General features: G+C 44.4%; 2 protein-coding genes across 2 annotated transcripts; both read left to right on the top strand.

The window, feature by feature from the left end:
* Positions 1-2,989: 2,989 nt before the first annotated feature.
* On the top strand, positions 2,990-7,730 carry LOC124675229 (glucose-6-phosphate 1-dehydrogenase 2, chloroplastic-like). Its single transcript, XM_047211296.1, has 10 exons — positions 2,990-3,158; positions 3,751-3,974; positions 4,066-4,160; positions 4,256-4,370; positions 4,688-4,893; positions 5,114-5,263; positions 5,342-5,462; positions 5,744-5,973; positions 6,312-6,512; positions 7,289-7,730. The coding sequence occupies exons 1-10, from the start codon at positions 2,990-2,992 to the stop codon at positions 7,536-7,538; spliced, it is 1,761 nt and encodes a 586-aa protein (XP_047067252.1). The 3' UTR covers positions 7,539-7,730.
* A 1,969-nt stretch (positions 7,731-9,699) lies between these two features.
* Positions 9,700-12,649, top strand: LOC124673121. The gene is made up of 4 exons (XM_047209248.1): positions 9,700-9,992; positions 11,676-11,778; positions 12,258-12,422; positions 12,511-12,649. Exons 1-4 carry the CDS (start codon positions 9,700-9,702, stop codon positions 12,640-12,642), a joined length of 693 nt encoding a protein of 230 aa, XP_047065204.1. The 3' UTR covers positions 12,643-12,649.
* The last annotated feature ends 1,187 nt before the right edge of the window (positions 12,650-13,836 follow it).

Here is a 13,836-nt window from a genome sequence, read left to right as displayed (position 1 = left end):
CGCTCTCGCGACTCGCGACCCGCGTCGCCCCCCGCGGCGGCCGGGCCGCGCCCTCCCTCCGGCCTCCTCTAGCTCTCTCTCGCGTTCTCCCCTGCCGCCGCCGCCGGGCCTTGCCTGTGCGGTGCCGGCGGTGGCGGGGGTGTCTCTACCCGCGACGCAGCAGGGGTGCGGGGATCTCGAGCGGCGGTGTTCTTCGGCGGGCGATGGTCCGGCGCGGCGGCGTGATTTCCGTTCATCGGGTGGGAGGAGGAGCGGCGGCGCGGTCCTTGGTGGCGGAGCGAGGCCGGCGGCCGGGATGCAGGGCCTGCTAGGCCCAGATCTGGGCCCAGGCGGGGCCCGAAGGGGCTGGGCGGGCTGCCGCGTCTGGCTCGCCGGTGGAACTCCCTGGAGGCGGAGAAGTCGCGGTGGTGGTGGCTGGGTGTTGGCGGTGCTCCGGCCGGCCTGCTGCAGCTCGGCAGTGGGGACTTTACGGGCCTATTTGGGCCCGGCCGGGCCAGCTGGGCCTGGTTTGACCTCGCTGCCATGTCCGGTCGGCTACCGCGAAGGCGGTGGAGGTAGTTCCCTCCCGCACGGCTGAGTTGCTCGCGACCCCCGGCCCGGCTCATCGCTTTCTCTACGTCCAGGCCCTGCTCCGGTGACCACAGCGAGATGGCGATGATGGCTTCAAGACCGCGGTGGCGTGTGCTGGTGGGCGGAAGTTAGGTGGAGCACATCGAAACTTTCGGGGTTGTGGGTTTGGTGGGCGGGAGAAATCCTTGTCGGCATGCCCGACACCGACGTGGAGACGCCTGCGGGTGTCGCCCTGCCTTCTTGAAGGGCGTCGGGTGTACCTCCTCTCCAATCCCTTCCGCGTATCGGGGGAACCCTAGGACTAGTCCGGGCAGCAGCGGCGTCGTCGTCGCTTTCCTTGTTGAAGGTGTTGTTTGATAGGCGGGGCTTCGGTAGGCTAGGTGTGTGGTGGAACTACTGGGAGGGCGCAGCGGTTGCGAGTCATCTTCGTTTTTGTCGAGCTGCCAACGTCGGCATTGTTTTCTCTTTTCTTTCTTTTCTGTTCCTTTGGACTTGGTTGTGCTGCAGTCCCAGCGTGCCTGTTGTATCGGTTGGTTGCTATATTAATATAGCGGGGCGAAAGCCTATTTCGAGGAGAAGCAAAGGTAAAAAACATAGGTGACAGAAATTAGAAGGAATTTTTTTTCATCCATTAAAAGAAAGTCCGTATTCAGAAGAAGAAAAAAAAAACGATGTTGAAACTCCTCAATGACAATAAACTGTAGATTCTGAAATTAAATACCGCACTGGGAAGGAGGAGGTGTTTTGGTTCATAGTAGCATTTCACAAAATAATTTAAAAACAATTTTAAAAATATTGAAAAATTCTGAAATAAAATTCATAGTGTACATTGCGACATTTTATGTTCATACACAAGTTTTCGTGAAAAAAACAATATATTTTATGGCATGTACAAAAAAAAAACAAAAAAATCATGTACGTAGTCGTGTTGTAACATGAAAATTTATCTTTTTTTAAAGAGACACAGAAGAAAAAAAATTGGAAACTTGTGTACGAACATAAAATGTCTACATGTACATGCAAAATCTCATTTCAGAATTTTTGACACTTCAAAATGTATTTTCACACAACGAATTAATGTGCTCCTATGAGCCAAAGTGAGTTTCCCACCGGAAAGTTCAGAGATATGTCAAGTTGCATATCGTCTCATATGCATCCTTGCACCCGAAATTACGGATCGGCCTCGAGCGGCTAGAGTTGGAGGATCCCCAGGAGAAATCCTTGACCTAGATTTGGTAAGAACCAACGATGACACCTGCAGGTGCAAGTTGACTTTCTTGGAAGCGTCGTCGTTGAGGGCTCCTCTCCTCGCCCAGTGGTCTTGCCTCTAGAGGGAAACCTCTGATCCTCGGGACGGCACGACTTTGTGTTTTTCTCCTCCTCCGCGGTATAGTTTCGGAGTAGGTTTCGGTTTGGGGACTAGTGGATGGCAGGCTGCTGAGACGGCTTGCTTGGTGGGCGTTGCGAGCCGACGATGCGTTGAGGAGAGTTTGGGTCGCGGCTCGTGCTTTGTTAGTCGGTTGCTGCCGCGCCCGATGGGTTCTCTCGTGCTTCGCTGTGTCTCTTCGTGGAGTTGGAGATGCGGTGGAGTGTGTCCGTGTGGCAACGATGGTCGGTAAGCGCGCGGTGGTCTTTGTGGAGGACTTGGACGGTGTAAGCGTAACATATTTTTTCCGTACAAAGGCCGCAGTTAAAATTAGAGGCGTCTGTGGTTGGCGCGTGTGGCTGGCTGTTGGCATTTGGTCAACTGGGTCGGTGGTAATAGTATATATATTTCGAAATGGAGATAATTGTATATATTAATATGTTTTTGTTATCGATCAAAGTTTGCCATGGCGTCGTATTTCATGAATTCATTGGGTTTGCAACTCTTTATTCAAAACATGGCGCAGAAAAAGGTTTCTTCAAAATAAAATACGGAGTACTAGAGAAGCTCTTGACTTTTTGTGAGAGGGGAAAAACGTGAGGTGAGGAAGTGGGTTTTGGCACCCCAGGAGGGCCAAAACCAAAAGCCTCCCCTTTCCGGCCGGTCAACTCAAACCCCCACCACCACCACCGCACTGTACGTGCGGCCACCTGCGCCGCCGCCGCGGCAGCCATTGCCCGACCAGACCGGCCGCCGCCCGCCCGCCCGCAGCCGCAGCCAAGGGGCCACAACTCTCTCTTTGCGTTTCCGCCCCCATCGCCTCCCACTATTTTATTCATCCTCCCCCACCCCGGCCCTCGGCGATCTCAAGAGCTCCACCAAACTTTGGCCTTGTCTCCGTCTCCCTTCGATATCCCCGATAAAACCTCCCTCTCCCCCGCCCCATCTCCGTCCGCCCGTCCGTCCTATCGCCACTTCAGCTAGCCGCCTCGTCATCTCCGAACGAAAGCTGCAGCCACAGCGACAGCAGCACCGGCCGAACGAGGAGGGCACATGGCGCTCTCCTGCATGAGGTGCCCGGCGGCCGCCGCCGTCGTGCGCCGGGCGGCCAGTCCGCCGCCGGCGTCTTCCGTCGCCTTCTCCTTCGCCAGATGCGCTGGCGGCGGGAGATCGGCCGCCGCCGCCGCTGGGTGGCGCATCGACGCCGTCGCCGGGAAGGGAGGTGGGCGCTCATCACTCTTTTCTCGACTCGCCGCGCTCTGGGATTCAGCCCTCTCCGCGCTTTTCGCTCCTCCTCGCTCCCGCTCCCTCGGAAACTCGGGGGGTGCCGTAGGTGAGGCGACGGCTTTGCTCGCTCGATGGGGAAGGGAATCGCGCGCGCGCGGGCGCGGCCTGCACAGCTCAACTTAGTCATCCATCCTAGAACCCAAGGTTATTCGACCATGTGGGTTGACTTTTCCGCCTAGCGCACTCCACCATACAGTCAACATTCCGAATCCTAAACTCAAGTGTTGGGAAAGAAACACCGAGCAAGTCTGTCTGCAAACCTCAGATGATTCATTAGCTCTGGCGGCAACTCACAGAGTTGCTACCTCAGCACCTACAATTCTTACTGACCCCTAGCATCAATTTTTAGTTGCTATGTTCCATCCATCTACCTATTGCCAAATTAAAACCAGAGTCACTTCCTAGGAAGAAATCTTGTAGCTGCCTCATTTTTGGTTTACTTCCACGTGATGGAAACTTGTTAGTTAGTTAGCTATCAATGGATGCACAATTGCTCTTCTCTTACTAAATTTTCACATCATCATCAGTGAAAAGTCCCATGGATACTGCCGTGGAGAACACTGCCCCGCCAAAGGTGGAAAACGGCACCCCTTCAGCAATCAATGTCGAGGAATTCGAAGATCTAGCCGCTCTATCGAGAGACGACGAGGCTTCTGTTAGCATCACTGTGGTTGGAGCATCTGGTGACCTCGCGAAGAAGAAGATATTCCCTGCCCTTTTTGCTCTCTACTACGAGGATTGTCTTCCAAAGGTTTGTGCATCTCCCTGTCCAACCTATAACCTAGGACTCAATTTTAGCCACTTCAAAAACATAATCTAATATGAAGTGTTCTCTTCTGTAGCATTTCTCCATCTTCGGCTATGCACGGAGCAAAATGACGGATGCTGAACTGAGAGACATGGTTAGCAAAACACTGACTTGCAGGATAGATAAAAGGTGATTATCAAGGGAGAACTTGTGATCATAGTTTATGACCATTTTTAAGTAAATAAACCCCATGTAGTACTTGCTAAACTGCTCTTGTTCCACAGGGAGAACTGTAGTGAGAAAATGGAAGAGTTTCTGAAGCGATGCTTCTACCATTCAGGCCAGTATGATTCAGAGGCAGATTTCATGGAGCTTGGCAAGAAGATTAAAGAACATGAGGTTTGTATATGCCACTTCAAGTCTAACCGAGGATGTGTCAGTTATTATATTTGTAGGTTTGAGGTTACAGTACTTATGCTTGTCTAGATAAAATCTCTACACGACTTCTTGCCAGTGCCTTACACTTGGTACTCTTCTTGATAATCATTATTTCATTCTAAAACTCCGGTGCTTAATATATTTGCTTGCTCATTCTTTTTTTTTGGTATAAATAAATGAAATAGTATTCAACTTTTTACACAACTTAATCAATCCATTTCCATTTCAAAAACTAATGTACCTATAATCTGATAAATTATTGTTCTTTATATATGCAGGGTCCCAGAGTCTCTAACCGTCTCTTCTACTTGTCAATACCGCCAAATATATTCCTGGATGTTGTAAAATGTGCAAGCAGATCAGCATCGTCTGAGAATGGCTGGACAAGGGTAATTGTTGAAAAACCCTTTGGCCGGGACTCAGAGTCTTCTGCTGCACTAACGAGAGGTCTGAAGCAGTATCTGGTAGAGGACCAAATCTTCAGGTGATTCAAGCATCTAGCTTAAATTACAAGAATTGCCCATGTTTTCTTGTATGGCTAATATAAATATAACCCTCATGGCCCTTACCCAGTAAACATCAAATAGTCTGCCAATTGGAAGGCGACACGATCCCTTCGAAATTCGAGAGCATGAGATGCATGATAGCTGTTTTCATAGGCTGGGATATCTAGAATGTTGTGCTCACTTATATTTGTTATGCAGGATTGACCATTACTTGGGAAAGGAACTTGTGGAGAATTTATCTGTCCTCCGCTTCTCGAATCTTGTTTTTGAGCCTCTGTGGTCAAGGCAATATATAAGAAATGTGCAGCTGATATTCTCAGAAGACTTTGGCACTGAAGGGCGAGGAGGGTAATTATATTTTACATCATTTATGGTACCATGTTACTACCTTTTGGATTTCTCTTACCTTTTTGTTGAATTATGCAGGTACTTTGATAGCTATGGTATTATCCGAGACATTATGCAGAATCATCTTCTTCAGATACTAGCTCTATTTGCAATGGAAACTCCTATTAGCTTGGAAGCAGAGGACATACGGAATGAGAAGGTTTGTGCCTGTTCCAGGTTACCGATACTTGCAATTTTGAAGAAAAAATGGGTCAATTTATTTTACATTTAAAAACTGTTTTATGTATATTCTGTTACATAAAGCAACCCACATCAATCTTTTTTTATCTTTACATACTTGAATGCAGCATACATTAATCTTTCCATCTACGTTTTATGTGAGATGAGCATACTGATTCTAAAAACACCACACAGTGATTGTCAATATTATTCTTTTGAACCTTAATGGTCGTCAATATTGCCTCCATATTTTCCTTTCAGGTTAAAGTTTTGCGCTCCATGAAGCCCTTGCAACTGGAAGATGTGGTTGTAGGACAGTATAAAAGTCATACAAAGGGAGGTATCACATACCCTGGATACACTGATGATAAGACGGTGCCCAAGGGCAGTCTGGCTCCAACATTTGCTGCAGCTGCACTTTTTATCAATAACGCTAGATGGGACGGAGTTCCTTTTCTCATGAAGGCTGGGAAAGCTTTGCATACTAAACAGTAAGTGCACTTTAAATTAATTATCAACATCACATGATGCAAACACTTGACCATATGTTTACTTTAGCTCATATGTTAAGGTTTGTTGAATGCTCGAACTCTTAATGTGGAGGAATTTTTTGTTGTTTCTTTGTACATGTTATTTCTTTTTAGTGCTATGCAGTTGGACCAACTTATAGCTCATATGAACAAAACATAAATTGAAATAATATTTCTTAGTATTAATCTTGGGTTAATAACACCAAATTGTTTGATTGCAAAGTTTCTTTTTGGTGTTATCTTTATGCCACCGATCCTGACTTATGTTGCATTATGCTTGAAAATTAAACAAATTTCAGGGCTGAGATTAGAGTTCAGTTCCGACATGTTCCTGGAAATCTCTACAAGGGGGCTTTTGGAACCGATCTTGACAGGGCTACTAATGAGCTTGTGATACGTGTGCAACCGGATGAAGCTATTTACCTAAAAATTAACAACAAGATTCCTGGTCTTGGTATGAGATTGGATAGAAGTAACTTGAATCTTCACTATGCAGCAAGGTAAGATGAAGTTTCCAACAAATTATATTTGCGCTTGCGCATAGAGGTTTGCTTTTTTTGGAAGAACCAACATACTGGTCTTGATGCTGTACCTAAAATGCTCATCTCTTTACATGTAGACAAGCTTATACAAACATTGTACCTCTAGCATTTGCTTGTTTAGGCCTTAGGCTGCCTGTGTAGTTGTAGCCATGAGTGAGATGTAGTATGAGATGTGTCTCAATATATTTTGAACTTATGCAATGTGAATCTAGTACACAAAGTAACAAGTGGAGTAGGTTACTATGTCGGAGAGATCAGACAGTGATAACCTAAAATAGGGTATAATTGAAGGTGGGCATTAATTGGGGAGGAACAGATGTACAACAGTTGACCAAGTGAAATATGCCACAACAGGGGCTTTGATTCACTCATATTATGCTTGATTATAGAAGTCCTTCCCATTCAATTACTTAAGTATGCTAAGCTGTAACTGATAATAATATAATGTCTTACAAGGTATGCCACTACACATCATCGTGGATGCAAATTGCAGCACTTTGCAAAAGCTTTTGCTTTATCTATCTCCATCAGAATAGCGCCTTTTGTGTTGGTGCTTTGACGTGTACATAATAGTAGTTTTTTGAGTGATATTTTGCCATTTCCTTATTGGAGATGTGCGCTACTGTTTAGGCTTTGTGAGACACTACTTTTTGCGATTTGCATGGTAGTAATTGGAGTACCAACTTGCAGCTACTTTCTCATTATCTCTAAAGTGTTACACAAACTTGCTATAGGTACTCGAAGGAGATACCGGATGCTTATGAGAGGCTCTTGCTCGATGCCATAGAAGGCGAGCGAAGACTCTTCATCCGTTCTGACGAGTTGGATGCCGCATGGGAGCTCTTCACACCCCTTCTGAAGGAACTGGAACAGAAGCGGACTGCGCCCGAGCTATACCCTTACGGAAGCCGTGGACCAGTAGGCGCTCACTACCTTGCCGCAAAGTACAACGTCAGATGGGGCGATTTGAGCTCGGAGGACTAGAAGCGTACTTACACAGATGATTCTAATTTTTCGCGGTGATTTTGCTGTTGCATTTCTGCAAAGGCATGCACACCCCCAGTTAGTGGGGCTGATGCAAGAAACAGATGAGAATAAGGTGAGCAGTTGGTTGGCTTGGCTGTGATGCTTCTGTGTCGGTTCACCATGAATACATTTGTTGGGAAGGTTGGAAAATTATGGTCTCAAAGCTCCTCTTTGTTCCATTTGGTGATCCGGTTACCAATTTGGCAGGCTGATCTCATGTTTATTGACCCAGCTTTGGCTGTTGCCATGGTGGCGCTACATTGTTTGTAACTACAAAATATTGCCTCTTGTTGGTTGTTCAATGGCACAGTTGTATAATGTACAAAATATTCAGAAGCTGGTAGGTGAAGAAATAACGGGCCCAAGCTGCTGGTGCAGGTTACAGCGATAGGTGTAACAGGTTTTCTCTTAGACAGTTTGAAGCATCTGAACATTAGCAGTACTCGTTTTTAGTCTGTTAACATCGATTTGACCGGTTGTTTTTGGTCTGGAATTACTGTTTGTCAAATTGAGCTCGTTTTTTTTACTATGTTGTTAGCTACTGATATTTTCTTACTGGCCCACTGGCCAGTACTCTTAACAGTGATATTGCCTGAATAACTATCTTTTTTTTTTTGAAACTGTAAACCACTTATATTAAGCAGAGCAAGCCCGCCTCATTAAAAACCTTCCAGTCCCCTTCGGTACCCTGGAAGGAAAAGAGTGCGTCTGAAAACTTGCCCGCTGAAAACAGTACAAACAGAGGTTACATATTCAGGAGGTTTGCAACAGGATCCAAAACGCAGTTTGGAGTTGCATCAAAGCAGATACCAGAATCCCCAGACCTTCCTAACTGAGCTAGGTTGTGAGCTTCACCATTGCACCTTCTATCTACCTTGTAAACAGAGATTAACGAGAAAATCTTCAGTAGTTCCCTTGCTTCCTCTAAAAGGCACCAAGAGGCCGATCAGTCCATATGAATGCATGCAAGCTCGTTTGAACAATACGTTGGCAGTCTGTTTCGAGTATAGCAGGCCAGCGACCCACAGAGATTAACTGTTTTAAGCCTGCCAGAACTGCGTGAACTTCCGCCTCTTCCGCACTAATACAACCAAATAGTGGCCTCCATTCTGAGATGACAGCTTGGCCTAGATGATCTCTGATGATTAGACCAAAACCAGCTTTCCCAGAGCGCGCATCCCAACTTGCATCAACATTTGCTTTAACAACTCCGGGCTTAGGAGCTACCCAGACCTGAATAACTTTTTTGAGACCTTGCCGTGACAGAGCAACCCAAACCCGTGGCAGGCCTTTAGCACGCTATGCACGGTGTATCCAGGTCCGATCGTCCCATCGACTAGATGGGAGCATTGAGAACGTCGACGTCGTTTTATTGTTGAAAATTCTCTTGTTCCTTGCTTCCGGAATCGACGAAGAGACATCCAAGCGCTCCTGTTGATACGAGACAAATTCCCAAGAAAAGAAGAATATCTTAACATGACTCCTCTTCATAATCACATCATCACTTTTGACGACGCAACTGGAGATGCTTTTACCGTGCACAGTACACCCAGGTCTGATCGTCCTAGCGACCATTAAATCCGTTGCCGGAACTCCTCGGCGGACTTTGATGTTGAAAACTCTTCTTGTGGCAGAATCCACCGAGAAGTAATTAAATCCAGGCAAAGGCTTATTTAGTTATACGTGACAAATTCCCGTGAAAAACCCCATATAAATTTGTGTGTGCGTTAGTCTCACTCGATCGCTCTCCATCATCACACCATCATCTATTGCGTCATCACCTGGCCAGGGCCGCCACTATTGTCAATCGATCAGTTTCCCTAGCTTTGCTGGGATGCCCATGAAGTCGTTGCGAGGTAGCCGTCACAGGTATCCTTCACTTTCTGCGAAGTGTCTCCGCACCTCAGCTACACCCTGCACTCATCTGAGTCATCTCGTCTCTTGCCCATCCTGAAAGTCCTCAGCTCAATCAATCGTATATTCTCCGGCTCTTGATTATCCTATCCTCCCCTGGAGAACACGCATGCATATATGCACCAGCGCGCCGTGCACGAAGTGTTTGATTAGCTATTTGAACACAGAGTGAGCAAGAAAATCTAGTGACCAGAGCAGTGAGAATATGAAGACCGGACGCCGCAGCTTGTCGCTGCCGGTGGCGGTGATAGTGGCGGTGGTGATCGTCATCGCCGGGTGCTGCGGCCGGTGCGGCGCGCAGCTGCCCATCCCGGCGAGGACGGACGGGTTCGTGTGGGGGACGGCGCCGGCGCCGGCGTGGGGCGGGGCGGTGGTGGTGGAGGCCTTCTTCGACCCCGTCTGCCCCGACAGCCGCGACGCCTGGCCGCCGCTCCAGAAGGCCGTCCAGCACTACGGCGCCGGCCGCGTCGCCGTCGTCGTGCACCTCTTCCCGCTCCCGTGAGTGCCTCAACCCCGTTCGATCGTTCCACGCTCTCCGCGCGCGTGTTCTTCTCTCTTGCTTGGTGTGTGTTTTGGCGGCGCAAACAACCAGTAATAGTTTTCCATCGTTCCATGACGAATTCGTTTCATGATTTTTCAACATATCCAGCTCGTGTTGGGAAATGAGTTTTTGTAAATTACATGCGCGCGCGCGTAGCAAACTCCTAAAATTCCAAGTAGCAAACGTCGCTAGCTAGCTTCTGGCCACAGCTTGGTTGTCACACCAGCCAGTTTAAGACAAAAATGAGTTCGTCAGGACATTGAAGTTGTCACCGTAGTAGGATGCGGTCCGGTCAGGGCTCAGGACTAGCGGAACACACACTTCTAGACGGATGGACTGAGCCTCCAATGTTATAAAGTTTTGGAATCTCTTCCATCCTCACCTACTTCTCCAACTAGGAGTCGATGGGAGTACTGTGCAGATCTTCTGCGTATTTCCTGGACGAGAATAATACCTTCTTTCGTCTCATGCCAATTCCCTCAGCCTCCACTCAAAAAGAAAGGAAAACAGAAAACAAAAAAGACTTCCTAAAGTGCTTCCTCTTCTTATATATGATGCCTCCATGCTACCTACTCCTGAAAAACACTGCGAAAAGTTACGAACAAAAAAGAAAATCAACTGGCAAGGCCAAGGAAAAATCATTTAAATTCGATTTTTTATGTAGGTCGTGTTTGAATTTGGAGACACTATCACTGTCAGACTTCATCTTTTAAATCCTATGCGGTGTAATGCATTTGAAAAAAATGCATAAACTACAACTCAATTTAACTTTGTTGAAGTGTGATGTGTTGAACTTATTTTTTGGCATCACACACTTCACACTTCATAAAAAATGTCAACTTTTTCATTGAAAATAGGTGTGAAAAAGTTGGAATTTTTTGGCACCAGATTATGATATACATAACTCTAAAATACAATAAACTAAGAATGCAATATATTTATTACATAATCTTATATTCAGTTAATGACGAGAGATTCTAGGTTTGTTTTCTGTAGATTATGATAAAGCACATGACCAAATAAAGATAAAATTTAGAGTATGAATTTTATGATCTAGGGTGTACCTACACCTTCAATTTCTTTTAGATATTTTCGGCTTAGCTTTTATTTTTTTGAAAGAAAGTATACATTGTAGTATTAATGTTATATATGTTGGCCTAGAAAGTTTGAAGTTAATATGTTATGCCACTTGGGAGAAACAAATAATGAGAAAACTCAATGAGTTTATATTCAGATATATTTGCTACCACTTGTTAATTTTGGACAGGTCACATACTACAAGTTTTTCCTCTGATTCTTTTTTGTGTGACAATGTCTAATGTTGTACTGCTCATATCGTTTCCTAATTATTTGGTCAATCGTCGCTACATAAATTAATCTCCCCAAAATTAGTAGGTGTAGGTATAACCCTAGCTTATTCACAACTTCTCTAAAATTCACCACAGATGCCAAAATCAACCTAACATATCCACTAATTATATTCATTTCTATTTTCTTACGTGATGCCATCGATCTTGTCTTGCAAAAATTACAACCTATTTGTTGGTTGGAAATGTAAGTGCTCTTTTCAGCAATGGTAAGAATAAGTCGATAAAATATGTATTGGCTTAGTGATGTAATTTTCTCTCTCAAATGTACAGTTACCACAGCAACGCCTTCATTGCTTGCCGGTCAATTCACACGGTCCACAAGCTAAATTCGTCAGCTGTGTATCCACTACTTGAGAATTTCTTCAAATACCAGGTTATGTGTTGTCTGCTTCTTTATCACCCACTGTATCAACAAATTATGTGAAACAGGAGAAAAGGAGGAATGAGTTAACCTACTTAACAAGTAAACACGATAATTTGAATAATTCTCAGAAGAAAATATTTAAATGTTTGGTAGTGCCTATAGTGTGGAGATGCCCTCCAAACTGATAGGACACAGTGCATATTTTAAGAGGCAAAGTGTGGAAGTTTAATAAAAAAAGAGGCCAAGTGTGGTGACGATAATATAGAAACAAAAGCTCCCCGTAAAAATATATTTGCAAAAGCTTATATTTTTTTGCGTAGAAAAAAAAAAGCTTATATTCCACAACATTCACCATGACTTAGTGCATACATCAAACATAATATGACATTTGTATTGTTATAAGGAAGAAATACCACTGGATTTAATCATGACATACCGATATCATACACAATGAGATATTGAGGAACTAAACATTGACAATATTTCAGGAGGGTTATTACAACCAACCGACATACACAAAATCAAGAGCGACTGTTGTCGCTGAAATAACAAACAACCTTGTCGCACCTGTTATTGGTGAAGCCAATTTGGCAGCATACAAATCTGGTTTCAATGACTCACAATCAGATCAGGCCACACGGATTTCTTTCAAGGTTTGTTAAACTTTGTTTCTCAATCGCATGTGTATTTATATCCTCTTGTTCTGGCCATGATATTCACTAAATTTCTCTATTATTGTAGTATGGCTGTGCACGAGGAGTGACCGGGACACCCTACTTCTTTGTGAACGGCATACCACTCTGCGACTCTGGTTCTCCTGTTGACTACAACAAGTGGATATCCACCCTTGATCCATTGGTCGGCAAGAGTTAGGGAGTTATATCTCACTGCAAGTAAGGTTGAAAATTGCTGAATAATGTATGAAGTAAAGGAGTGTTGATGGAACTACACAAACCATCACAAATAATTTATGTAAGTTGAGCTTGTAATTTTCTTGAAGGCCGTGGAAAAGTTTGCTAGTTTAGCCACTCATCAACAAAGGATTGACAACTTCATAATTTTGTCTTTATTTGTGTACAATTGAGAGTTCTGGTATTTGTTGAAATATGATTTGATCTAGAAATCATACTCTTGAGGAGGTGGAGATATTTGTTGATATTCGGTTAATAGTGGAATCACAAAAAATATAGTTGGTATTAGGGGTCTTTGCCACATAGTCTGTGCTTACGTGAATGTTTTAATAGCAACTAAATACCTATGTGTTTCTATGAAAATAAAAAGTTACTCGGCACATTGATTACAAAAAAGAAAGATACCTAGAGACATTTAAATACGTTATGTATGTATGCAGCTTGCATGTCGAGAGAATTGATCGACCACCATAGTATGCATATGCATGTTTTGCAAGTTTCTCGCCCAAATAAACCTTCATTTTTATTGATGTTTTGAAACTTTACTGATCAATTCTTCCTTTCCCATAGAGAAAATGAATCACGCTTTTTTTTTGCAGTATAATGGTTTTTTATTTCTTTCTAGCCTCCTCTTTGGAGGGAATGAGTAAGAGGAGGTGAGATGAATGACCCCGAGAAACTTCCCTTCAATAGTAAAGACAATTTATTTCCTTTCCTTTTGCCTTTGTTTCTCTGGAGAGATAGATTAAAAAATGTGATGAACAAACTGGTACTCGCCGTAATAACATTACAATCCCAGAACCATGACTATACATCACCACAACAAGTTTCCAAGCAGACTTTGAAACATCCTACAAAGACTCAACCGAACACCATACACAAAAGAACAACCCCTTACCAACTGCATCCCTTTTGGTCATGCCTTGTCACCAATCATCTAGCCAAATGATCATTGGACCCATCCTTGTATTTTTAAAAATTCAGTGTACATAAACAATAACAATAAAAGACATTCACTTGTCATCAATAACCACCCTTAGCGCAATTCTTTGCTTATGATACCATATTTTCTAATATTTCACCAGAAGAAGACTATATATTGAGAGCCACATTAGAAATAACTTAAAAGAACAATTAACCTCCCGAGCCTTTAGTA

This window comes from Lolium rigidum, chromosome 7, assembly GCF_022539505.1.
Source record: "Lolium rigidum isolate FL_2022 chromosome 7, APGP_CSIRO_Lrig_0.1, whole genome shotgun sequence".
Lineage (NCBI taxonomy): Eukaryota > Viridiplantae > Streptophyta > Magnoliopsida > Poales > Poaceae > Lolium > Lolium rigidum.
Note: the sequence above shows the minus strand (reverse complement) of the source record. Positions and strands in the feature narration are given on the sequence as shown.